General features: G+C 43.0%; 1 protein-coding gene across 1 annotated transcript in view; it reads left to right on the top strand.

The window, feature by feature from the left end:
• The window catches only part of PLXNC1 (plexin C1), a 144,600-nt gene that overhangs the window by 52,635 nt on the left and 65,622 nt on the right, over positions 1-26,343 (top strand). Inside the window, exons 5-10 of the mRNA XM_046012720.1 lie at positions 1,578-1,692; positions 9,368-9,521; positions 12,798-12,885; positions 14,953-15,055; positions 15,396-15,497; positions 25,672-25,811. Coding sequence (XP_045868676.1) covers positions 1,578-1,692; positions 9,368-9,521; positions 12,798-12,885; positions 14,953-15,055; positions 15,396-15,497; positions 25,672-25,811 — 702 coding nt within the window. The remainder of the gene's footprint in view (positions 1-1,577; positions 1,693-9,367; positions 9,522-12,797; positions 12,886-14,952; positions 15,056-15,395; positions 15,498-25,671; positions 25,812-26,343) is intronic.

Below are 26,343 nucleotides of genomic sequence, written 5' to 3'. Positions count from 1 at the left end.
GAGTGCCCAGGAGAGGCTGGGACTTTTGACAGTCATAACCCCTTTCAAATATAGAATAAGAAACCAGCTCCGTCATCCTGTTTTTCAATCCAGCCACACTCATCCCTCGGTGGCAAATGCTCCCTGATACCGACAGGCCGTTTAATTTGAACTTAATGTCCGTGACGGACGAGCTAGCCATCAAGGGTCGGATGAATTGATGGCTTTGGAAAAGTGCTGATGAAAATCCCCACGGTCAGGACATTGGAGAAGGAGCCCACACAGACGTAGGGGAGTTTGGACGCAGATGTGCTCCCAGCAAACAGGGTTCCCCAACCCTTGCTCAAAGTACTGTGCCCGAGGATGATGCTTAATGAAACTCACCGGCTTCCTGTTCTATTTTTGTCATATTCAAATGAGCACAGAGCTCAGAGATGAAGCCATGGGGCCTACATTTGTACAAACTGAAAAAGGAGAGGAGAGGAAGAAGAGGAAGTAAAATGCTTGTGAAGTCTGATGCCCTTTCAGGAACCACATCCCGCCCCTCTCCGACCCTTGGAGGGACTCCCCACTGATGAATGCCTTTATCACTTCACTGCTTGTCGATCTTATGATTCATGAATTTTCCATTTCTTTTCAAACTCACAATCGCTGGGTCTCCTTGACCCCTCCATTTTAACCTCAGGCCTTGAGGAGGCGTAGATAACCGGGATGTTCTGGTCTCTTGATACTATCCAATAGAACAGTTGTGGAGTTCAAGGCTTTTGAGCATAACACGGCCCTTGCTATTCCTTCTTTTTGTCAGGTTGCTGGCCCTTCCGGTGAGGCAGGAGCTCCCAAGTGAGCGTGACCTAGTGGCCGAGACAGCCAGCAAAGGAGTGCACCCCACCCAAACCCCCTTAGCTCCTGGTCATGTTTATTAGAGGACTTGGCCCCGACCACAGCTTAAGATTTATTTGGGACATCCTCTGCGCTGACAGACTTGGGAAAGTGGCCTGAAAAGTGTTGTCCCCATATCTTCTGATATAATTGGGTGTCTGTCTAAATAAATGCTTTGTAGCAGATGATTATGGAATGGCCAATCACATTCTTGGGAAGATTCTGCCCTCAAAATATTTATATTTAATTCTCAGACTACAAAGCACAAGATGGCCTTATTAGTGTCTTAATAACAGAAAGATTCCCACAGCAGGTTGATATTCTGGGAATGAGCCCCAGACCTAAAATTTATATAATATGTAAACCCTTTCTTGGAATTGTCCTTTGCACCAGGTTTTTCTCGAAGGGAGCTCTTTAATTTTAGAATCCACGAGAGGATGCACTTTGGGTGTGTTTAATGATGTCATCCCGAGAGAGGCCGCAGGAGCCAAAGTTCAGCGTGTTTTCTGCATTGGTTTTCTGCTCGTAGACATGATGGAAAAAATGCTCTGCTCTGGTCCCATTGCTTTTCATGGTTTTAGCATCGCGTTCCCATTCTCGCTCAAAATCAATAACCCTCTGCACAGAGCCTGCCATTCTGTACTGAAGCCAAGTATGAGAAGTTTTAACTAATGCATGTGTGGGGTTGCTGTTTTATTGCCTTTTCCTTTTTTGGATAGGTGTACTTTTAAAGAAGATTGTGTACGCCCAGAGAACCAGGAAAACTGGCTGGATATTTCGTCGGGAGCTAAAAAGTGCCCTCAAATTAACCTATTTCGAAGCAGTAAAGATAAGGTAAGAGGAAAGATTATAATTTGTCTCTGTTGTCTCATTTTGCACGCCTGATGCTAACTTCCTTCTGTGTATGAAATATCTTCTAGCATTAAAGAAGCTTAGTTAGGAGAGTCCATTCATTTAGTTACTAATACTGAATGCCTGGCAGATGCCATACTCTGGGCGAGATGCTAGAGAAACAGCAGAGAACAGACAGATGGTGAGCCTGCCCTCATGGAGTCTGTTGTCTTGTAGAGCTGAAGACTACCCTCATTCATTGAATTGAAAGAAAAAAAAAACGGGCTATTAATGTAGTAGAAAAATGTATTGTTAAAAAAAAAAAAGAAGAAAGCACAGATTCATGTTCAAAAAGATTATTTAAATGTGACTTCAGCGTAGAATGTTATTTTATGATCCTTCCCCTAATTCATGCAGGCTTCTCCTGGTAACTGTCTTATACATACGACTTTAAGCAGTACTGGGAGAGAGGGCAAGAAACCACCATGGGCAGTGAGTATTGCAAGTGGGGTCCCTTGGAAAGCCAATGGGCTCTTGTTATGGCCATACCACCATTGGCAGTCCTTCCGCCCTGTGGAGTCCTGGCCGAGAGAAAGGACACAAAGAGAAGCATATGATTCAAACATCTCGTTCACGCACCGTCCATGCCCTATGGGAATATGGAATTCCTGCCTTGTAATCTCAGCAGTGCTGTAAAGAGACATTTTCTCCCTAATTATAGTTCTTGTATTATGAATAATTGTACAGGATCCCCATCAGCAGCCAGTTGACCTGTCTGTCGAGCTCGCTCTGTTTTATTTGAATGCCACATTAACAAGGAAATGGGCCACTTTCTCTTTTCCCGTACACTTTGCCATTTCAAATAGCAAGAACCATACTACTTAAGATGATTTAACATTTAATAAAGGAGAGCCAGAGCATTTAATGAGTGATAAATAATAAAAGAATAAAGCTTTCAAGTCATAACTGATCAGAACTCACGGATTTAAAGTTATTTGGCTGTTACCACTTTCTATTGTCTTCCGGCAGGTTGGGGTTGGGGGGGAGGTGGTGAAAAAAGAACTTTCAAAGCCTTCATCCAAAACTCCACCAGTCAGACTGAAAAAACTGTGTGAAGAACATGCTTAGGTATCTCAGCATAGGTGTGGTCAAATTTTTCTCTTATCAGTCCAAAAATTAGCTAACTTTGGTGCTGATAGAGAATGATTATTTAAAAAAAAAATGTTTGAATATACCCAGGGCTCTGATAAATGGTTAAGATTACGCAAGATTGTTTTTTAAATCATTTTGAAAATTTTAAGGGTGCTACTTCAGCTAAGTGTAGTAAGAGAAAGTAGCTTGTTCATTATATAAAAGATGCTGCTTACGCAATTTGCTTACCAATCTTTGGGTTCGCTGGTATAAATTAATCACCATTTATATCTAGTTTGGAACATTGCAAAAAATATTTACTACCCAGACAACCACTAGTGCTTTCTTCTCTACCCAAGTCCCACTGTGGTTTACCCAAATCCCTGTAGAAGCTTCCCACACAACCATTACCTCGCTCTCCAGCTACCATCGCTCTCAAGGTAAAGGAGATAAGAATTTAGTAATCTGAGTAAAGTTCATCTTTGAAACCAACTTTGGACTGATTAATTTAATACCATTGATAAGACATGTGATGCCATCTCTTAGTCAAATTGTTTGAAAATATTTCCTACTCTTGTGGTCATCTGTGACATACTTGAAAGTTCCACATCTTTGTTGATTTAAATAATACCGGATCCTGATCTACAGAGATGGCGATCTATAGCTTGTGTCAAAGAGTGTTGGCTACCTGCCATCGTATGCCTAGTAACATTCTAGTAGCTTTCTGAGTACAGAAAGACCCTGATATAATGCAGAGCCTCTGCTTCCAAGAAGCATCATCTCTTTACACAAAACAATTAGAAGATTGTATATCCTCATCCTCATTACAGAATCGGCATTAACAAGAAATAATTGGAGCAATTCCAGTTGGCTTGGAGGGATTTCGTGAGGTTTTGTTGAGCAAAAACAGCAAGATGCAGAAAAGTATGTGTAGCATGATCTTGTATTGATCAAAAACTCAATATATGCTATTGATATATATAGCATATATGATATGCTATTGATATAGCATGATCTACTGTATATGTTTATGTCTCTATATAATTATTTGCGCATGAAGAAAAAATATAAACGAATTCTTATTAGGTCGTAAACATGGGTTCTCCTGATGGCGGGACTGATGATGTGGTGAGAGGGAAGGCTGAGACATGTAGGGAAAAAAAAAAAGAAAAATGAAATTCTCACATACACAAACACAAAAAGGATGTGTGACATCCCATTTTTGCGTTATGCAAAATCATTTGTATACCTATAAAGAGATTGTAACAATCAGTGAAAATGGCTAATACTAATAAAAACAGAAAAGACATAGAAATAGAAGTATCTCCTACAAACAGCAGGACTCTTAAGGCAGAGACACTAGAAACATTCTTTTTACAAATCACAATGAAAACAAGGAATTCCACCATCACTGATGCAACAAGCATTGTTTTTTTAAAGTTGTGTTTGGTGCAGTAACACGAGATAAGTAAGAAATAGCTATGGGAAAGGAATAGATTAAAAAGTATCCCTATTTGCTCATCTGAAGTGGTTGTATATCTTCCAAATCTAAATATATTAGCTTTTAAAATTACTCTAATTAAAAGTAAAATAAAAGTGCTAAATGTTCAACAAACATTCAAATATCAATAACATCAAGTGAGGTAAAGGAGTTAAGGTCAATTAATAAAAGATCCCATTCATCGACAATAACCAACATACTCAGGCATGAACCTAAAGGGTGAGGTGTATACCCTATATTTTAAAATCACTTTTACTAGAAGATACATGTTGAAGACAGCTACCAAAAATAACAATTTGGGCTATACAATAGCTTGCCTTAAACAGTAACGGTCTTTCTAACGGTAATTAGTGGGGCAGTGGTCTATTGCAGCTATTTATACCTCATGATAGGAAAACCTTACCAATTGAAAAAAAAGCATAAATAAAAATAGAAACAAAAACACACAAAGTATTTTCTTGGAAGATAAGAAAAAACATCTTGAATACATCCAGACACATACTACATATCTGGGCAGGAAGATATCATAAAAATGTCATTTATTCCTCAACCTATTTTCTAGATTTCATGTCATACTGGTGAAGATTTGAATAGACTTTTTCTTAAAAGCAATATAAATTTCAGCTGGAGTACTAAGAACTGGTCAAGAATATCCAAAATGGGGTGCCTGGGTGGCTCAGTGGGTTAAGCCACTGCCTTCAGCTCAGGTCATGATCTCAGGGTCCTGGAATTGAGTCCCGCATCGGGCTCTCTGCTCCGCAGGGAGCCTGCTTCCCTCTCTCTCTCTCTCTCTGCCTGCCTCTCTGCCTGCTTGTGATCTCTCTCTGTCAAATAAATAAATAAAATCTTAAAAAAAAAAAAGAATATCCAAAATGTATTTTGGAAAAAAGGAAATGTATTTAAACTAGACCATTTCCATATGATTATAAACTTGTAGATAGTGACAGTAACTCAACCCATGATTCTGTTTAAAAGTAGGAATATAGATCGTGGGAATAGGCTAGAAAGCTCAGAAGTAAATGTAAAAATTGTAAGATCAGATATCCTAAACTAAGAAGGAACAAAAGAATTATTTCCTAGAAGATGCTGAGATAACAGACTTACAATATGGAAACATAACTTAATTCACATTTTACATTAAATATAAAAATTTAAGCTAATTAAGAAATTCATAGAAAAAGCTAACACTAAAAAACAGAAAATAGAAATGGGCATCAGATAATTGGAATTATAATATTCTTAGCTCTGAAGCAATGTAGTATGCAATAACAAAGGGAAAACATTCATATACTTGCCATTTAAAAATACACAACAAGAAAGATAACTAAAGCACAATTCAGGAAAATATTTGCAGCAGGCAAGATATCCATTGCAAGATATTAAATCCAGGAGAAATAAAAAGATAAACACCAGGCCACCAAAGAGTGGGCAAAAGCTTACATTCTCACAAGAGAAGGTTTAGAGAGTTAGACATAGTTAGGGGAATATGTTCAACTTCACTAGCTATCTAATAAATACAAATTAAAGTGATAAGATATGCTAACATCTGGCATTGCCAATGCCAATTAGTACAGCCTTTTTGGAGAGCAATTTGCTGTTCTGTTTCAAAAGTCATAAGTATATTCATTTTATTTGAAACACTAATTCCAGGCTTCAAATTCTGAAGAAGTAACTTGAAAGAAGCAAAAATGTAAGCATGCAGATGCCATTGCGGTAGCTTTGTAGACTGAGAAACCTGGAAATAACCACACTGTTTGGCAATAAGCAGAATGGTTAAGTAAAATAAGGTCTGCCAACCTGCTAGAATGTTGTGCAGCAAGCTCTCTGGCTCCGGGGGAATTACCAGCTAATTGACATTCAAACTCTATTTCATTTGATTCTTTGTGTCTTCATTCCCTCTCTATCCAGCTTAGTTGGGGAAGGAGCTGTCAACCTGGTAAGGATTCCCAAGTTGGGTTTATTATGCCAGGTGTCAGCTTTTTATCCCTACTTGCCTGGAACCCACACTCACACAAAAATACCTTCAGGTCCCTGGATACCCTCTCCTTCCACTGCACTTGAAAAAACTTGCTATTTTCAGGTCAGCTCCAACCTGGCTCCTGCTCCAGGGTTCCCCATAGCTGTTGTTGCTGAGGTCACTAGCGAACTCCCTGTAGCCATTCCAGCAGACACTGTAAGTCCTCCTCTTACTTCGTCTGTTGGCTGTGTTCTTGAAACCTCCTCTCCCATTGCCCTCCCTCCCTTGGCACACCCTGTCCATGCTCTCTTCCTTCTCTCTGGCCATGCCTCAGCCTCCTTTGCTGGCTTCATCTCTCCTTGACTTTAAATACTGGAGTTGTTTTAGACCCTGTTTGGACTTTTCCTGTCTTTAGCTCTCTACTTTCTCTAAAGACCATTTTATCCACTCCCTGGTCTTTATATCTCATCTCTGTGTTCATTGTCTCCTTTATCTCTAGCCCAGATTGCTCCTCTGAGTTCCAGGCCCATATCTAACTTGACCTCTCTCTTGATTATTATACAACTATCTTGAACTACATGCAAACAAAATTGAAATCTTGCATTTTCCACCCAAAGTCTGCCTCTCCCTCGGTGTGTCACATCTTGTACACGGTACTTCTTTCCATCCATTTTCCTTACCCAAATCCTCCATATCCACATGCTCTACTTCCTATCCCACCCCATGCTACTGCTAAAGGGTATCCTGAATCTATCAGTTCTTTCCTTCTCTACTGTACCATCCTAGCCCAGGCTTCTATCCCATCTTGGAGATCTCCTCACACCAGATGGCCCTCCAGTTTCTGAAAGGTGACATCCCCATGTTTCTGCTAGACTATAAACTCTTCGAGGGCAGGGACCACAGCTATTTTGTTCACTAAAGCACTTAACACCTTGCCCCACCCTTGGCGTGTGCTAAGAGGTTGATAAATAGGGAACCAATAAATGCAATGATTATGGTCACGTAAAAGCTATGTGAGAATCAGAAGGAAATATGGAAAATTTGATTTCACAAGAATTTCTGATTCTGTTGTTGTAGCATTTGAGTAATGAAATCAATTTAAGGCCTGTATGTGTACAGGATAATATATGATCATGTGCTGAGATGTATGCATCTGGATCGAAGAAAGCAGCATGACTGAGAGCTCAGCCATTTATTGGAGGTGAGCTAGTGGGAGTAGTCTGGGCTTCATTGCTATGCTCTAGTCTGCTATAGATGGTTGGACTTCAGTCTAGTTGAGGCTGGATTATAAGAACTTGCCTTCTCTGGCAAGTTTTTATGGGTGAGAAACAGAATGTTTTGAAAATGGAAAGATGCCACTGACCCCAGATTAGATGTAGCAAGCTGATTTGAGGACAAGAGACAGCAGAGTTTGAAGCTGGCCATTTGGAAAGTCCGGGTGAAAGTCAGAAGTGTAACAGAAGATGAACACCTCCCAGGGTGTCTGGGACTATGGCTCTTCATCATAGCTGGCAAGTTACCACTTCCCCTGCTCCCATCTTTCTAATGCTTAGCCCACCTTCCCACCAGATCCCCTTCATGCACCTGCTGCCAAAGGAGTCCACCACTGGCGTATTAATTCCTTGAATTTCCTTTTTTTCCCCTAACCTTCATTTTCTTTTTTTTTTTAACTGAAATGCAATCACCTAACATTGTGTAAATTTAAGATGTACAATGGGTTAGTTTGATACATTGATCTATTGCCATACAATTACCACCATAACACTAACTAACATCTCTATCCCATCTCATTGCATTTCCTTTTTTGTGGTGGGATAATTTTCCTCTTTCAATATGAGAACTGGCTGCCTAGTTTGTTTAGATAATTCATTTGGGAAGAAATTGCTTTAGGGGAAATTTCAAAGTTTTCTCTTTGTGTCCATCTGTGTACACACACATACATATAGCCTCCCTCCCCAAAACTCTAATTGTATGTTTGCCCACAAATGAATCCTTAATTTTAAATAGATTGCATAGGTCTCCTTCCTTAACTATAATCGAATAACAGTACCAGTAAGAAATAAAAAAATGAAAAATGTATCTTAGCACCCAGGAAATCAAGGTGCATCTTCTTAAATAAACCCTGGCCCAAACAGAAACAAATGAAGAAAAAAACAAAGTCACGTATTCGGATGGGAATACTTAATATCACAAATATATAAGATCTCCTAAAACTGATGCATATACTTAATACAATTCCAATTAAACTCATTGTCTCCCCACCCAGTTTGGGTAAGATAATCTTAAAATTTATATGGAAGAGCAATGTCTAGGAGATGCTAAGAAAATTACAAAAATAAAGATAGAGATTTGCTTTTTCAGATGTTAAATATATTTAAAATCACAGTAGTAAAAGCTTGACATTGGGATAAAAGTAAATCAATAGATAATTGGAACAGAGCAGAATTCAGAAATAGATTCCAGATACATGGTAATTTAATATATGACAAAACAGTATTTCAGGTCAGTGAGAAAAGGAGGGTATTTTTTAAGTAAGTGGTTATATAGCTGATAAACCATCTGGATAAAAGTAAAGATGGACTCTTATCTCATACTATACATAAAAATACCTTCCAGATAGGTTATAGATAGAAGTTTAAAAAAAAACAAAACAAAGATGGTGGAACAATTTTATACTTGTCTATAAGCTGAAGTTTGGGACTAACTTTAAAACCAAGACAAAAACATGATGCCATAAAAACGTCGTGTGGGGTAAAAGATAACCACATGTACAAGTTGCAAGACAAACAGATTAGGAGAAAACATGTGTCAGAAATATGACAGATAAGGATTAATATCTCTACAGAGCGCTCTTGAAAACTGATAAGAAAAATACACACAGAGCAGAAAAACGGTCCGAGAATAGGAATATGAGATTCACAGAAGGGCAGAGCAAATAGTGGGTGAAACGTCTCTTTCTTTACATCACCGGTCTGAGAAGTTCTCCTTGTCTGGCATGTCAGAGGGTGAGTTCACGTAAGGCTCAAGGATGGATGGAGAGGGTACGGAAACAATGATGTGGTTCCTGAATCTTCTTCTTCCCCACACAGACTACGGTGACTGTGGTGGGAAGCTTCCCTCCCAGGCGCACGGAGTGGGAGTGCGCGGTGAAGAGTGTGGACACGGGCAGGCATCTCTGCAGGGGTAAAAGTCCACCAAGCAAGCCCTGCACGTGTAGCATCCCCACGAGAGCGACCTACAAAGGTAGGTGGACTTTTGGCTGGTTTTTTTGTTTGTAAGTAAAGAAAGCAAGCGAACCTCCTGAACACAGATGGCCCAGGAAACAAGTTTGGATGGGAGGGAGTGTGTCTAGCCTACTTCCCGCTCTACCTCCCCACTTCCCCTTGACTGCTCCCCTTGGCTCTCCCTCCTCCTAGGACTCCAGCATCCCCCTCTTCCGTGTGAGTGGAGGATGACAGCAGAAGGGGGTCCTGGAGACACCCATGGGGTAAAGCTAGGGACCATTGGGCTGACCCTACCCAAAGGGCTCAGATAATTCAGAGATCGTAAATGCTGGGAACACCCTGGACAAGATGAGAAAATAGAACAGCTAATGTTCTATCATCTTAATATCATTGTATCCATTCAGAAAGGAAGTATTTTTCGAATATCTACTATGGCCCGGGCACTGGGCTAGGTGCTGGAGATATGGTGACGGAAAGAGACAGACGTGGTCCTTGAAGACAGTTATTTATAGCTTCTCGGGGGTGGAGACAAGTAGACGACTTGTTACAATGCGGTGTGTGAACGCACAGAGAACCGTGGGAAGTGGAGGAAAGGGGCACCTAACTGAACCTGGGCGGTGGCTGACGGAATGAGGAAATCTTCCTGGAGGATGAATAGAGAGGAGCCACAGAAAAGGGGGAAGAGTGTTCCAGGCAGAGACCAACTATTGTGATGGCTAGTAAGAGAGAAAAGTCTTTGTTTGAAGAGCCAAAAGAGGTTCTATGTGGTTCAGGCAAATGGGGTAGGGACAGATGAAAAGCAGAATGATAGAAAAGAGACACCAAAGAAGGCACACAGTGTCTGGTGTAAAGAGCCATTTACAATCAATAAATTTTTGTTGAATGAATGAATGAGTGGCCACAGGTAGAGGATGTCTAGAAGAGGAAAGGAGTGAGCTGTGAAAAATCAAATAGAAGGAAAGCCATTGGGACTTTCCTTCTATTTTGTAGAAGGTGGGGGACCATGTCGAGACAGACAGGGATGGAGAGAAGTGGACAGATTACAGAGATAGCTAGGAGTTATCGTGGACACACTCATGAATCTCCGTGGGCAAGAAAGACGAGAAGTAGGGTCACATCTTTGGTGCAGGCCTCCTAACATGGGACAAGATCATGGTGGCATGGAGTTGTTGGGTGAGAGCTGGAGTTACTCAGTTAATCCCAAATCTCTCCGAAGGGAATTTAGCGCACCAGACCAGAACCCCAAGCTTAAAAAAATGCCTCTCAGCCTCTGGGCTCTTGGTGACTGTTTGGAATCAGATAGCTTGGAAAATGATTCCAGTTCTCCATTTTTCTTTGTTTATACTATGTAGCCTTTGTGATATGCTTCTAGTTAATTTTGTCATTATAATGCAGATCTTATGCATATATAAAATCTGTTTTTCAAGTATTCGCAATCACCTTGTAAAGCTCTTTGGTCGCTTTTACAGCTTCTGTCCATTGCACCTGACCTCTGCCTGCATTTTTCTTGGGATGCCTTGCATATTCTCAGCCAGCAAACTCACTCCCGTCCCACCTCCTATACTCACCCAGCCCATGGTCATTGCCAAAGCCCTGTCCGTGCCCTCACCCCTTTCATCAAATCCTTGCTCTTCTGCTCTGAACCACTGGAGGAAGAGTCACTTCCTTCATAACAGTCCAGTCTGTTCGGGCACCCCTCATAGTCCCCACAGGCACTCCTATCTTGGTAGGCAGGTGCTACGTGGAACTCAGACCACTCATGGGCTGTTTCCTTGAGTGTCCATCCTATCATTGTTGGGTTTTTCCACCTAAGCCATTTAATCTCTCATAGAATCACTGTAAATGCTACCAGAGCAGAGATCAAATACATTCGTTTCCTTGGGATAGTTCCCAGTAGTGTTTTGTGCATGGCTGACACGAAGAAAAGTGGAATGTTTCCTGGTGTTCATCACTGAACCTTGTAGATTCCACTGAAATGTGTTTTCCCTGGGAGTCTTTCCATGCTGCCTGTCCGTATGTCCGTTCTACCAACATTTACAAGTGGCTGTACCAATACTCTTGCTGGGAGGTCACTCCAGCCCTCAGACTTCCTGGTCTTTGCAGCCGGGGGTTATCTTTTCCCACATAACCACTTTATGTGGACAGAATTGTGTGTGGCATCCTGACTTTCAGAATGAATTCTACTGCTGTAGAGAAGTGTCTGAAGGTAAGGGTTCTCAGTCTTTGGGAATCACATACTAATAAAAGTTCACTAAGAAAAGTAAGGGATGCCAACCAACTTACGCCAACTTCTCATTTGGCGGAGTGAAGCCTTTCATTTTCAAAGTCTCATCCCCTGTCTCCATTAACTCAGAAAAGGAAGACAGTATCCTACCAACTGGATGACGGTGAAAAACTCACAGAGGAGCACTGGTCCCTGGACACAGTGGGCTTTGAGGGGGCCACTCTGGGCTGTGATGCTCAGCCCTGGCTGTATACAGTCACTTCATGGGGGAACATTCCCCACCACAGAGTCCCAGAGGCTCTCGACATGTGTTACCTCAGGATATCAAGGAGCATGGCCCTGGGATCTGTTTTTGTCTGTTTATCAAGTGATTCTGATACACCACAGGGTTGGGGAGTCACCTTGGATAGAATATAAAAGTTAAGGATATACATGAACGATGACATTTCTCCAATGCTGATTGAGCACGGTTTCTATCTTTCTTGTTACTTTATTCTTTTGAGGGGTTTCTACCCAGTGAGTATGTTTTTCAAAGCAAATAAGAGAACTTTCTATCATAGATTTGGCAACAGTTGACTCCAAGAGGCTCATGGAAGCCGGCCCATGGGAGGCACACTTGGAATCTGTTGGGCAAATATCGGTAGTGTGGATGTTGCTGAAGCTACAGGATTTTCGTCTCTAACATTCTGGTTAGCATGTTCTAGGCAGTTCTTGCTCGGTGACTTGTTTTATTCTTATGCTGTGGCCAATTACAAGCTGAGATAGTGATCCCGGGGAGAGGATGAGATGTAAATGGGCTGTAAAATGGCTTTTTCCTAGTGATTATCCATGGGAGGCTTGGAACGCGAGGTGGGCCCGGGTCTGTTTGGAGGCTTGTGCTGTGCACTTTGGCTGCCTGACGTGAATGGCCCACGGGAAGGAACCACCTACTGATTGAAATGCCGGCAAGCAGCTGGCACAGCCCCACCCTCTATGCAAAGGAGGCAAAAATATTTATTTTTTGCATTTACAGCTTTGCTTGACGATAGCGGGACTCCACCGTAAATGACATTTTTTTCCCCTTTGCTCCAGATGTTTTGGTTGTCAACGTGACATTCTCCGTCGGTTCTTGGCGTTTATCAAAAAGATTCAACTTTACCAACTGCTCGTCATTAAGAGAGTAAGATTTTATTTGAAATTTAAATATTCTCTCATTGGTTTTAATTTATTTATTTGCTTTACGCCTCCATCTCCTCCGTAAAGAACTCTTTTGTGGGGTAGAACTTTCTACAGTGCATTTTGGAGCATGGCCTAATGGGAGATAGGAGGGCCCCTGAGCTAATAACCTGTTTCATTCAAGCCCTAATAAGGAAGGTGAAGCAGCTGAGGAGCAAAAACTGGGCTTAAGTGATCCTACCAACAGGGAAATACGTTTTCCCCAGACCAAGAGGTGCCTTGGAGTGAGTCCAGGGAGGGGCTTGGGGGGAGGGGTGCTGCCACAGTGTTCTCCCCTGATCGGAACGATGGCTTTGGGATCTTGAGTCAAGGGAGAGGGTGTGAGCATGAGGCAAGGGGAGTCATCAAGGAGGAGGACAAGATGAAATCTCTTTCATCAAAAGGACGTGTTAATTCCCACCCCCCACCGCCAACTTTCCATACCACCTTTGGCCATGTTGGGCTAGTAGCCCCCTGAGGTAGGGCCACACCTCATTCCTTGCTTCTAAAGCAGAAAGAAGACAGGTAGGAAATGTGTTTCTCAGATTCCTGATTTTCCAGTTGAAAGATGGGTTGGAGGTTCCCATGGAAACAACAGGAAGCTGTATTATTAGTGATTCTATAGTTCATTCAGTCGCTTGATTGACCGACTCTGTGGGTATCGAATGCGAGTTTCTTTTGGCCTGGTCTGAGAACCACTGTTGCTGGGGGTCGGGGGGGGGGATGAGTTCAGGCTCAAAACAGAGTCGGAGGGCCTCTCTACTGCTAGCCAAACAGGAGCGCCGGGACCCCATCTTCACCACTGTGGCACTCTTAAAGAGGGATCAAGTTAGTTATTTCTAATAAACTGGTTGCATTTGGGGAGGGGGAAGAAGCCAGACTTGGAACAGAAAGCCTCAGGAGTCTGTGAAAATGGGGAATAAGGGGGGAGGGTTACAAAGAGTTTGATGGCTCAACGAGAGCTGAAACATAAAGCAGGTCCCCCTTCCCCTGTGTAGAGGCCAGGATGGAGGAGGTAACTGGCCCCTGTCCCACAGCTAGGTCATTAAGAACCAGCTGCCCAGACCCGTAGTCCCCCCAGAGGGGGAGGGTGCCCTGTCCTTGAGTACCTACTTCCCTTAGGAAGGGGCTCAGTACAAGACCCGCTCCTGAGGGGCCGTGATGGGAATGCAAATCACAAGCACACTTAGGTGGCTGGATACACACTTCAGGGAGCCTGCATTTTCTTCTCCCATCGAAGCTGCCATTTCTCTAGATCAGAGTCACAGAACACTTTGGCTTTTTTTTTTTTTTTTTTTTTTTTAAGACTGTAAAATATGAAGCCTGTCCCCTCTCCCTGCACTGGCTATCCCACAGTCCCAGGTTGACCTCCGGTGGCTGTGTTTCCAAACCAACCTCAGTTTCTGTTTCTATTGTTCCTTCAACTCCGATTTTCCTATGATGAGCTTCTTATGTCCTCCGCTGTTAATCCCCACATGATAAGTTTTTTGATGAGTAGTAGATGCTGTTCTTCCTTAGTTTGATTAAAAGCAAATTCTGACATCCCCTTCCCTCTACTTGCCAGGCGATACCTACAGTCTCCCATCTTCTGGGCAGTTGAGGGGTATCTCCACTCCAGCGAGTGAGGGCGTGCTGATCTCGGGGTGGAGACGGGGAGGTCGGTCTCCAGAAGGGAACTTACCTGAGGGTGGACAAACAGCAGAACTGGAATCAGAAACAGAGCCTGTGGGTTCTTGTTATCTATCAGCCCAGCAGGCGATCCCGAGCTTCCGGTTTCCATAGCGACAGCCCTGCAGGTGTGATGACAGTCCATCATCCCCCGGGGCTGCCCAGAGCGGGCACAAAGTCAGTGCTGTAGCCTAGCCTCAGAGGATCGTCCTCTCTCCCCTGGGGGGGTTCATCAGTCTGTCCAGGATTTGGGTTTTTCCCCTCCATTTATTAAATGCTTGTACCCCACATCGTAGAGGGAATTTCTAGGTTATGGACGTGTTCCTAAAAATGCAGGAATTAAGTTGGTTTTCCGTGTTGCCAGATGCCCAGTGTGTATTGGAACTGGCTGTGCTTGGTGTAAAAGTGAGAGGAAGTGTATCCATCCCTTCACAGCTTGTGACCCTTCTGATTACAAGCGAAGCCAGGTAAAGTACCATTTTTTGGTGTTACAAGGTTTAACCAAAAATTAAATGTTTGTGGGGCACCTGGGTGGCTCAGTGGGTTAAAGCCTCTGCCTTCGGTTCATGTCATGATCTCAGGGTCCTGTGCTTGAGCCCCACATTGGGCTCTCTGCTCAGCGGGGAGACTGCTTTCCCCCCCGCTCTCTGTCTGCTTCTCTGTCTACTTGTGATCTGTCAAATAAATAAAATCTTAAAAAAAAAAAAAAATGTTTGTGACCACCCAGTCCCAGTCTGTCTTTCATGTTTGTTTCAAACTCTAAGTTTCCCATCTGTTTGGGTGTTGAAGGGCTATTCTTCATTCCAGGAGCACTGTCCAGTAGCTGTGGAGAAACAGACACCACCCGAGAGAGCAGGAGGAGGAAAAGTCACGGAGAATAGGAGTAATAGAACCCATCCCGGCTTGCAGGTCAGACCCTGGTTTGGGACTCCTAATGGAAAAAATTCCCCTTTTCAAGGACAATAACAACTCCCCCCACTTTGAGTTCCTTTGAAAATGCCCTGTTTTACTTTCCACCAAAATTCCCTTTTTTACCTTCGATTTTTAACCAAGTTTCACTTAATTGGCTCAATACATCAAAGGCTGTGCACTCACATAAAAGAAATTAAAATTCTGTAATTATGAAAAATGATATTGTTCCAGTAGGAGTAAAATCTTCAAGGTGACTTGGCAGCTCACTCTGGAGGAGTTGGAAGGAAGCAGAGAGCGCATAGCACTGAGGGGATTTCAGTTCGAACCACACATCGTGGTGACTTTCCTGGGGGGGGTTACTGGGGTGAAGGGAGTCTATGCAAAATATACCAACTAACCTCCTTCAGATCGCCTCTCTTTACTTTGCAGAGGTGACGTGACCCATAGTTAATTGTGTCAAAGCAAAGAGTTGTGTCTTATGACATACACTTTTCCCCAAAATTTTCTCCATGGAAAAATATTTTCCATCAAATTTCCTTGGAAATTCCATGGATTTTATTCATAGCAGATCACCAAGTTCAACCAGCAGACATGTTTGAAAAGGAAGGATAGGACAATGTGAACGTTCTGGTGGTTGTGCCCAGTGGCTGACTTCAGTGAGCCGACAGGAGTTAATTGAGCATGTACTAGGTGGTGACAAACTGAAAAGGATAGGTTCTTGCTCTTAATGAATCTGGAGATCTAGCAGGAGCAGACAAATTAAAACACAACATTTCTTTTTATAAAAAACAAAGAAGGGCTTTGTTTTCTATTTCTTGACTCATCTATGGCTTTGATTTATCCATTTGCTGTTATTTAAGGTTAAGTGCCAATATAATAGATAAGTAGCACATTTTTCATCACTACTGAAAAGTTGATAATAACTTCCGGTGACTAACTACCAGGCAGAGGGACTGTGAACTAAAATGGATTACGAAGTTAATTAAAGGCATTAGAAAGGCTTGGTGTGCCAGTCTCTCCAGATTTGAAGTCTTTGAGGTTTTATTAAGTGGTGGGCTACTACTCTTCTCTACCCATTAGTTCATAGAATTAAGACAGAATGACAGGTATTTGGATCCAGGACGCAGTGACTTCTTAAAAGAGTTAAATTTCTCTTTTGTTGCTGTTTTAATTGTTTCCTTCAGTTTTAGCAAGACACACCTAACAGAATTTACCATCTTTGCCACTTCTAAGTGTACAGTTAGTGGTTTTAAGGACACGCACCCTGTTGTGGAACCATCACCACATTCCCTCTCCAGAACAGATTTCACCTTGCAAAACTGAAACTTTATACCCATTAAAAAATAACTTCCCATTTTCTCTCTCCCCCTCCCTGCCCCCAGCCAGTCCCTGGCAACCACCATTCTACTTCCTGTCTCTATGAATTTGATGACACTATGTACTTCATCTAAGTGGAGTCATATAGGAACTGTCCTTTTGTTGACTTACTTCATTTAACATAATGTCCTCAAGGTTCATCCATATTATTAGCGTGGAACACGATCTCTTCCCTCTTAAAGGTCGAAAAACATTCCACTCTGTGCATATAGTACATTTTATTTATCCATTCATCCGTGGATGGACACTTGGGTTGCTTCTACTTTTTGGTGATTGTAAATAATGCTACTATAAACATGGGTGTACAGATACCTCTTGAAAACCCTGTTTCTATTCTTTTGGGAATATATCCAAAAGGGGACTTGCCAAATTGTATGGTAATCCTGTTTTTAATTTTGGGGGGAATGCCACGCTATTTTTCATGGTGTTCTGCCATGTTACATTCCCACCAACAGTATACAAGCATTCCAGCTTCTCCACATCCTTCTAACTCTTGTGATTTTTGTGGTTGTTTTTAATGGTCACCATTCTAAGTGGGTATAAGGTGGTATTTCATTGTGGATTTGAGTCATTTTCCCTAAAGGTTAGTGATACTGAGCATCTTTTCATGTGCTTATTGGCCATTTGTGTATCTTTGAAGAAGATTCAAAGTTCTTTGCCCATTTTTCAATCAGGTTGTTTTGTTGTTGTTGATTTATTGGAGTTCTTTATATATTCTGGACATCAATCCTTTATCAGATACATGATTTGCAAATGTTTTCTCCCATTCTATAGGTTGCCTTTTCATTCTGTGGATTGTAGACTTCGATGCACAGAAGTTCTTAAATTTTGATGAAGTTCAGTTTTCTTTCTTTCTTTTTTTATTTTGTTGCCCATGCTTTTGGTGTCCTATCCAATCATTGCCAAATCTAATGTCATGAAGCTTTTTGCCCATGTTTTCTTCTAAGAGTCTTAAAGTTTTAATTCTTACTTTAGATCTTTGGTCCATTTTTAGTTAATTTTCATATATGGCATAAAGTAAGGATCCAACTTCTTTCTTTTCCAGGTGGATATCCAGTTTTCCCAACACCCTTGTTGAAAGACTGGCTTTTTCCCATTTAATGGTCTTGGCACCCTTTTCAAAAATCATTTCATCAGATATGCAAGGATTTACTTCTAGGCCATCTGTTCTGTTCTGCTGGTCTATATGTCTGTCTTTATACCCATCTCACACTGTTTTCATTACTGTAGCTTTGTAATAAGTTTTGAAATCACAAAGTGTGAGTCCTTCAACTTTATTTGTCTTTTTCAAGACTGTTCGGGAAAAAGTTAAATTTTATCTTGAGATAATTATAGATTACAGGTACTTTTAAGAAAATAATACAGAGTGGGGCGCCTGGGTGGCTCAGTGAGTTAAGGCCTCTGCCTTTCACTCAGGTCATGATCCCAGGGTCCTGGGATCGAGCCCCGCATCGGGCTCTCTGCTTGGCGGGGAGCCTGCTTCCTCCTCTCTCTCTCTCTCTGCCTGCCTCTCTCCCTACTTGTGATCTCTATCTGTCAAATAAATAAATAAAATCTTGGAGAAAAAAAAAAGAAAATAATACAGAGAAATCTTCCTTATCTTTTGCCCAGTTTCCATCAGTTGTAACATCTTGCAAAACCATCACACAATATCACAACCAAGAAATTGACAGGGATAACAGTCAAATACAGAACAGCTCTATCACCATACCCCCTTTCCTCCTCCCTCTCACTCCCCTTTTCTAACCCCTGGCATCTACTAATCTGGTCTCCATTTCTATAATTTTATAATTTCAAGGAGTCTGTATAAATGGAATCATCCCGACATGCCCTTTTGGGGTTGGCCTTTTTAACTCAACATAATTCTCTGGAAATTCATCCAAGTTCTTTTACAGATCAATAGTGTGTTCCTTTTTTATTGCTGAGTGGTAATCCAGGCAATGACTTTTAAAATTTCTTCTATATTAGTGTCCTCCTGTGCCTTTTGACCTTTGACACTGGGCCGTTAAAAGAACTGGCTGGGTTACCAAGAGGGCAGAGCAAGGCTGAACATAACTGGGAGCCCAGGCCCATCTCCAGGGCTGCTATGTGAATGACCCTTCTTAGTTTGGAGAAAGGTATTTTGTTGATACTGGAATGTTTCCTTTAAATACGTGGCTCAGAGCAGAATCTCAATTTAGGATCATAGGGAATGGCGTAGTATTGGTCACAGGAGGGATTTCTCCTGCTCTGCCATATACGACTGTCTTTTGTTATCCTGGGGATGTGTAACCCCACGTTTCCAGTTTGGGTCCTGTGTTGGCCTTGATTGAAGTACTGAACACTTTTCCTAGCAGAGAAGCCACTGAGAGCTCTCGCTCCATACATCTTTCCGCGTCACCCCTGTACCAGTGCTTCCCGTGGGCCGGGCGCTGGAGACAGGAGATGGCAACGGTGCAGACATGTTCTCTGGCTTCATGACGCTGAGCTAGAGTTGACGCTTCCTACAGGTCTCGGTTTGAGCATCTGGTCGATGCCATCATATCGAGCTTTGTAGCTGTAATGAGGAGGGCACAAATGAATCCAGCACATGTCTTGCCATCAGTCTCAAGAATCTTGTACATGAGTACATAAGAAAGAATAGAAAATAAAATATTAGCACAGGAGAAGCACCAGAAAGTATGCCAACTCAGAGAGCCTGGCTGTGCCCACAGCCTTGGCTCGGTTGTTCTGTTTATTGGTGCCCGGTGCCTGGCAGCTGAAAGCACTGAATCAGCATGGTTGGTGAAGATTTTGATGGACAGATGGATTGATGGACAGAGATGGAACTTCAGCCAACCGCTGAGGGACGAAACACATGGAGACAGAGGACTGAGTGTTCTAAGCAGAGCAGCTAGCGTTAGCAAAAGCATAGTGGGTCACCAGAAAATTCCAAGGCATCCATACCTGGGGTCCAGGAGACCCCAGGTAATTCAGTCTGACCAGGGATGGGTGTAGGAAATCCTGAGACACAGGGCTGACATGACCCAGTAGCCATGGACGGGCTCATCCAAGGACATGGCACTTAGTAGAGAGAGTTCCTGGTTCAGTCTCGGGTTGGGTCTCCTGCCGTCATGCTGGTCCATGCACCTATCCCCAGTCCCTTTACCCGAGCTACAAATACCGTCATTTATCGGGGAGGGGGCTGCCTTAAGGAAAGGCACCACCACAACAGGGAAGTGAACTCAAAACCCTATGTTTGCCCTTTGGATGAGAAGTATTTTCAGCTGTGGAAGCCAGTCTCTCCCAGGAGGTTGGCCCCGGGGCCCTGCACTCACTTCTCTTCCTTCCTTTCCTTAACAGTCTTCCACCTGCTGAGAGAAGCGCTGGCTGCTCTCCCTTTCCTGTTCTCACAGAAAGGTTGTGAAGGTCTATGATACGCTGTTGTTCTAATATTTGCTACTCTTCGCCGTCTGCTCATCTCGGTTGGGTGGAAACACGCCCTACAAAGTCATGTCTCCTGCTCCCAAGCGTTCACCTACATTCCCCGTGTTCTTTCTTTGTCTTCCTTGCCCCTCCTCTTCTCGTCCTCCGCCACTTCTGAACGTGCATCCTAATTTCTCACAGGCAATCCGAATCGACTCCTTCACAGACCTTGCCTTTAGCAGCGAGATGAAGTTTAAGACCTACCTTGTTGCGTGGCTTCTGTGGGCGTAGCGGTGGGCTCCGTGCCGTCGAAGGCACTGGCAAGTGTTCATTGATCCAGTCATTCAAAATGTGTTTATTGAGCACACTGTGTGCTAGACAGGGGGTGCAAAACGTGTGCCTCCATGGAACTTGCATTGCAGCACTTACAATATATTGGAGGAAATAAAATCCATTTTCAGGAAGCAGTTCGGTGCGTGCAACAGAAGAAGGAATAAGAAGGACCGCCGGGCTGTACTAGCTTGCACGGTGGTGCCCCACAGTTGCTGAGCCCATGCTGTGTCCTGAACTCAGAGTAGCTCTTTATGTGAGCTCACAGTGTCCCCATTTTACAGACAGAGAGCTGTTGGCATGCGGAGGATAGGTAGCTAGTAAATGATAGTCAAGAGCTCTGAACACAGGCAGTCTGACGCCAGAGCCTACAGTTTTAACCACTACTCTACTTTGTAGGACCTCGAAGGACGGAAACAAGCATGAAATGATGTCGTGTTCATGATAAGAGTCAGTCTGGAGGGGAGAAAACTAACACTGGCTTCTCTTGGCATTTAACCGGCAGAGCCTGGCCCATCCATTGCTCAAACATGGGTGGGCTGAAGACCTCCAGCCACGGTCAGGGAGGTATCAGCCTCCGAGCCTCCAGAGAGGGGAGGCTGGGGTGTGGTGAGAGTGAAGGGAACAGACCCCGGCAAGACTGGCATCTTCTCCAGGACTAGGAGAGCAAAGGCCCAAGGTGGAGAACTGAGGCCCGGAGGAGACTAGAGTAGCATGAGCGGCATGCTGGAGTGGAAACCCAGCAGAGGGGTGGATTTGGAGAGGTTGGGTCTAATTTACAGTCAGGCCTCTCTCCAGGGGCGGAGCTGCCCATCCTGGTCCCGGAGTCCCAGTCACCCAAGCCAGTTCTGAGTTGCCTCACTCAGAAGGTTAGGGGCCAAGAGTGACTACTGTGCGGAGTGACCTTGGCAGCCCCTCCTGGGGCCGTATCAGCCTCCCCTTACAATCCCCAGGTCAGAGAAGCGAGCCTTGATCTCTTAGCCCAGGACCTTGGTCTGTCATCTTCTGGTCTATCTCAGTTGTCATTCTGACTCTTGGTATGTCCCGGGACCCACTGGAGATTGAAGGTTACATCCCAAGTTTCCTGGGGCCTGTGCCAGGGCTGCCGGGAGGGAGCGTGACCGTGTTGTTCTCTCTAGTGCTCTCCTTTTGCTTTGGCGGGACGGTATTTTCTTTCAGGATCTCACCTCCTTTTATACTTCCCCATTCCTGCTGCCGGTCGCCGCTTTTTTTCAGTTTCTACGTTTCATGAATACATTACTTCTGTCCCTCTCAGTCATTAATAAGGATGTTAAATAATTCTGAACCAAATATTCACCCCTGTCGAGCCCTACAGGACATTTTCCTTTAATTAGTTGTGCTACCTTTCATCTCTCTAATGTCCTTTGGTTTCAGATTTCCAGCTGGTTTTGAATCCATGTGACTTTTCATCCAATCCTGTTTGAACTAATTTCGCCAGTGAAACTCTGAGAGACGTTTTTCTGAGCGTCGGTTTGGGTCCAGGCCTACCGAGAGCTTTGCTATATTCAGATTTTTTTTTAAACAGATTAATAGATTACAGTTTGGTCTTAATAAATGGAGCCTTCGTAATGGCCCTCTTTCCAATGTTCTTTTCAATCATGGCAGTAGTTTCTCCATTAATGTCACGGTAATTTGAATTGTGTTGACGTCAGACTTCACAAAACGTACTCTGTCAGAAGTGACCCTCTCAGACCTTCCCAGAGATAGCTAATTCTTAAGGGCTGTGCTGTTTCCAATATTCCACAGTGACTTCGTTTTAAGAAAATAAAAACAAATGGGCATTCTGTAATCACCTAATTGACCAGTTTCTAATGTGCTTTCATGTACAAAATGGGGAGTAATTTAAACCGGTGAGCGACCACAGTTCATAGTGTTTTATTAAATAATTTCAACTTGGGCAGCCATTTAAAAAGCGTTCTTCTGTCTTTAAAATGTAACTGACAAGAAGTGAACTGTTCTGAGGTTAATTGCCGAACAACGCGGGTTGTGAAGGTTACCGTCAGGGGTATTTGGATTTGGCGTATGGAAATCCTTGGTCCTAAGATGAGGGTGGAATCCTACTATATGGCTGGAAGAAAGCATCTCTTTGTATCAAACTAGATTCTGTTTTTAAATTAACCCGTTCTGTGTGTCAGCTCACAGGGTCCATGACTTCCTACCGGGCTGTGAGATTAACTCTTGATTAAAATATAAAAATAGGTTTAAAGTAAGTGTGTGAAACATTTGTCAGGAGGTCATTCTTTGCCTTCTGTCTGTACAGGATTTTTAAAACCTTTATCAGTAAAAATAGAAAATGCTATATTTCTAAGAATTGTTACAGTCCCATAGTACAGCCGTATAGCTACCCCCATTTTTTTTATAACTGCACAGTGTATTCGATGAGGTCCTCTTGCTAGCTCTTTAACTCACTTATTAAGAGAGGTTCTCCAAGCAAACAAAGGACAACTAATCTGACCCTTTTTGCAAATAGACTAGAAGCATCTGCTTTCAGGAGATAGACCAGGGCTGGATTTCATCCTAGACTGCCGATGGAAACTTCTCTAAACAATAAGGTTTAAAAATAAAATCCTTTTGAAGTAGCAGGACTCTTTCTGCTCAGTGAGAAATGAAAAGTTAATAAGGCAACGTGGTGGGTCCTCCAATGGCATTTACAGAACCATTTAAGGAGCAAAATACAACCCCCGAAAAAAAAATTTTTTTTTTACATTAGTTATAAGGTTCTTTTTATCGTCTCCCAAGGTTAGAGAAGTAGCATTTCTTTGGGGTGTATGAGACTCTGGTTGGAGCAGATATCCCAGTATAGATACAGGAATCCAGAAGGGCTGTCCAGAAAGAAACGTGGGGATTGTGGCAGACTTGGGCGAAAATGTGAATCTTCGTTGGGATTAACACGTAACAAAAAACAGGCTATCTTGCCACCTGAAGGTGGCAGTGGACTGCCCCCGTGCAAGGGCTGGCACGTTTCTTCTCCAAAGAGCCAGATGGCGTAAGGTTTAGGCTTCGTGAGCTCTGCGGTTTCTGCCACAGCTACTCCCCGCGGTAGCGCGGAGCAGCCACGGGCAATCCATCATTGAATGGGGTGGACACTAAAATTGGCATTTCATGTATTTTCACATGTCATGGAACATTATTACTTCTTTGACATTTCTTCCATGAGCCATACAAAGGCAGGCGATGGGCTGGATTTGGCTTGCTACAGGCAGATCCAGTAGTCAGCCAACTCCTGCTCTGGTGCCCACAGGGATCATGTGCCCCCACGACACCTGCTGCTGTTCTGGGGACCCTTACGTGCTCAATACATGCGCGTTCACTTAGCTGTCACTGTGTCAGAGTGAAGAGTAAGCCTTTAACCATAGAGCACACACTTGACATTTGCAAGGGATTTATCTTGAAGTCTTTGCTAATCCCCCCACTCCAAGTACCACTCCTGCAGCTAATTTCCCCCATAAAGTGCAGTCAAGTATAACAGAGTAATTAAAGTGACCCTTTCAGACCCTTCATGATTCTATAAATATGGGGCGAAAGTCCTCTACTAAGTGATTAAAATAAATTCTGCCACGGAAATCAATTCTCTGTCACATGACATCATTGCTGGGATGACACGAACGATGAATTTACCTCAACCCACAGAACCAATCCATAGTGCTAATGAGTGTTGGTGACCGCTCTGCCATATAGCACCTGTGTTTGCCGAGGAGCAGAATCACACCTCCCTCTCAGCAGGAGGCTCTGCCGGAACAGCCCCACAAGTCTGCCGTGACAAGCATCACACCTATAAAGCAGCGGGGAACAGGAGGCTGCTTCAGGAAGCAGGTGGTAGGCAGGTGTCGGGCGTGACTGATGCTCTCCCAGGGCCATCCATGGCCTCTTTCTGGATTGGGTCCTCCACATGGATACACTGGGCATTGATGGCTTAGCCAAATTTCATGACTCTGTGTCTCTAGCCCTGGAGGTTGTTTTCAAGCATCAAGGGTGCGAGTATGAAATGCTGTCATGCTAGAGATCTGCCAGAATAGGCCAGAATCAGAATTTTCTGTCCTGTTCTGATCACCCTGTCATAGAAGAACACAGACACGCGGGAAATGGTCTACGAAAGAACGCCAAAATGATCAAAACGATAGACGGTAGCATCTGTAGGAGAAAAGTGAAAGAAATCAGAATTGTCTCATCTTTGAAAGGGAAAGTGATTCTTGCCATCAAATGAAGGCCTTTTTCTTTTAAGGAGAATTTGTCATTTTTTTCCCCTTACCTGTGTGGAACCCTCCGTTTTGTTTTTTAGATTTTATTCATTCATTCATTTATTTGAGAGAGAGAGAAAGAGAGCACAAGTGGGGAGAGAGGGAGAGAGAGAATCCCGAGCAGACTCTACACTGAGTGGAGTCTGACATGGGGCTCCATCCCATGACCCTGAGACCGTGACCTGACCCAAAACCAAGAGTCAGACTTTTGAGGAAATTTTGATTAGACATTGCAAACAGAGAAGTAAGGTGTCTACGCCTACATGAATGGGTACCGTAGAGAAGACACAATTGACCACACTGGTTTGGCTTCTGACTACTGGATATTAGGTGACAGATTGGGTTGGTTTTCAAATAGCCCAACTGAGACAAACAAAAAATAGGCATTGCTTTCTAGGGAATTTAATTTATCCAGAATGACATTTATTCCAGCTTAATGATAATGCTTCTTGGCCTAGCTTCAGCAGACGCCTTGTCTTTCCTTTCATGTTGTTGGATGGGGAGCCGTAAGGCACGGAGCATTTGCAAGACTCTGATGAGATCTCACCCTTCAGACAGAATGTCAGACTCTTCAACTGTATTTTCAACTGTCTTGTGAGACGAAGACTAATTGGTTTGACCTCATGCTGTCACATGTTGAGAGACATGAATCTTCAGCACTCTTCCTTGAATTCATTGATTTCATTAAACACTGTCTGCTTGTGTTTGCAAAATGTCGTAATTTCCCAGTGATTTCTTCGAACGGCAGCACATAAACAGATTTCTTGGAACAATGCCATTTCTTAGCTTTGATCTTGTGTGTGAATCTTTATTTCCAACAGGTCTTTTACATTAAGTCCATTGAACCACGGAAGATATCGACTTTAGGGAAAAGCAACGTGATCGTCACGGGGGCAAATTTTACACAGGCATCCAAAATTACTATGATCCTGAAAGGAACCAGTACTTGCGAGAAGGATGTGTGAGTTGACATAATAGTCATTTATCCTTGATAATATAGTAAAAAGCTCAACCTTATGCCAGAGGCATATCCTTGTGATTATAATCTTCTCAAAGAATTGCCATGTGCCCAAATGGGCCATTGGTCTGGATATTTGGTAAGACATAATTTCAAGAAGGAGAATAATTTAAACACCACATTTGAAGTTAATTGTCAGAGAATCTGTTCCCTCTTACCCCCCCCAAAACCTCAGAACCCACTAATTTCAGGGCCTTGCCTATTTGAGGTCTTAATTCATATCCATTAATAAAATCAAGTATTTTGAATAACAAACATGATCTTGAAAATGATCCCATTAGGAAATCAGTTGCATTCTTAGGAATTTGATGGTAAAATGGAATAGCTCTTCCAATGTATCACCCAAAGTTGAAAAAAGAAGCTTCCGGATCTGTTTTATTCATTATAGCCTTCTCTTCATCGGATTGGTGTCAGGCTACATGAACTAAATGGAACATATGTTAGTACTTAAAGAAAAAAAGACCAAACTCCCCGA

This window comes from Meles meles, chromosome 7 (assembly GCF_922984935.1).
Source record: "Meles meles chromosome 7, mMelMel3.1 paternal haplotype, whole genome shotgun sequence".
NCBI classification, from domain to species: Eukaryota; Metazoa; Chordata; class Mammalia; order Carnivora; family Mustelidae; genus Meles; species Meles meles.
Note: the sequence above shows the minus strand (reverse complement) of the source record. Positions and strands in the feature narration are given on the sequence as shown.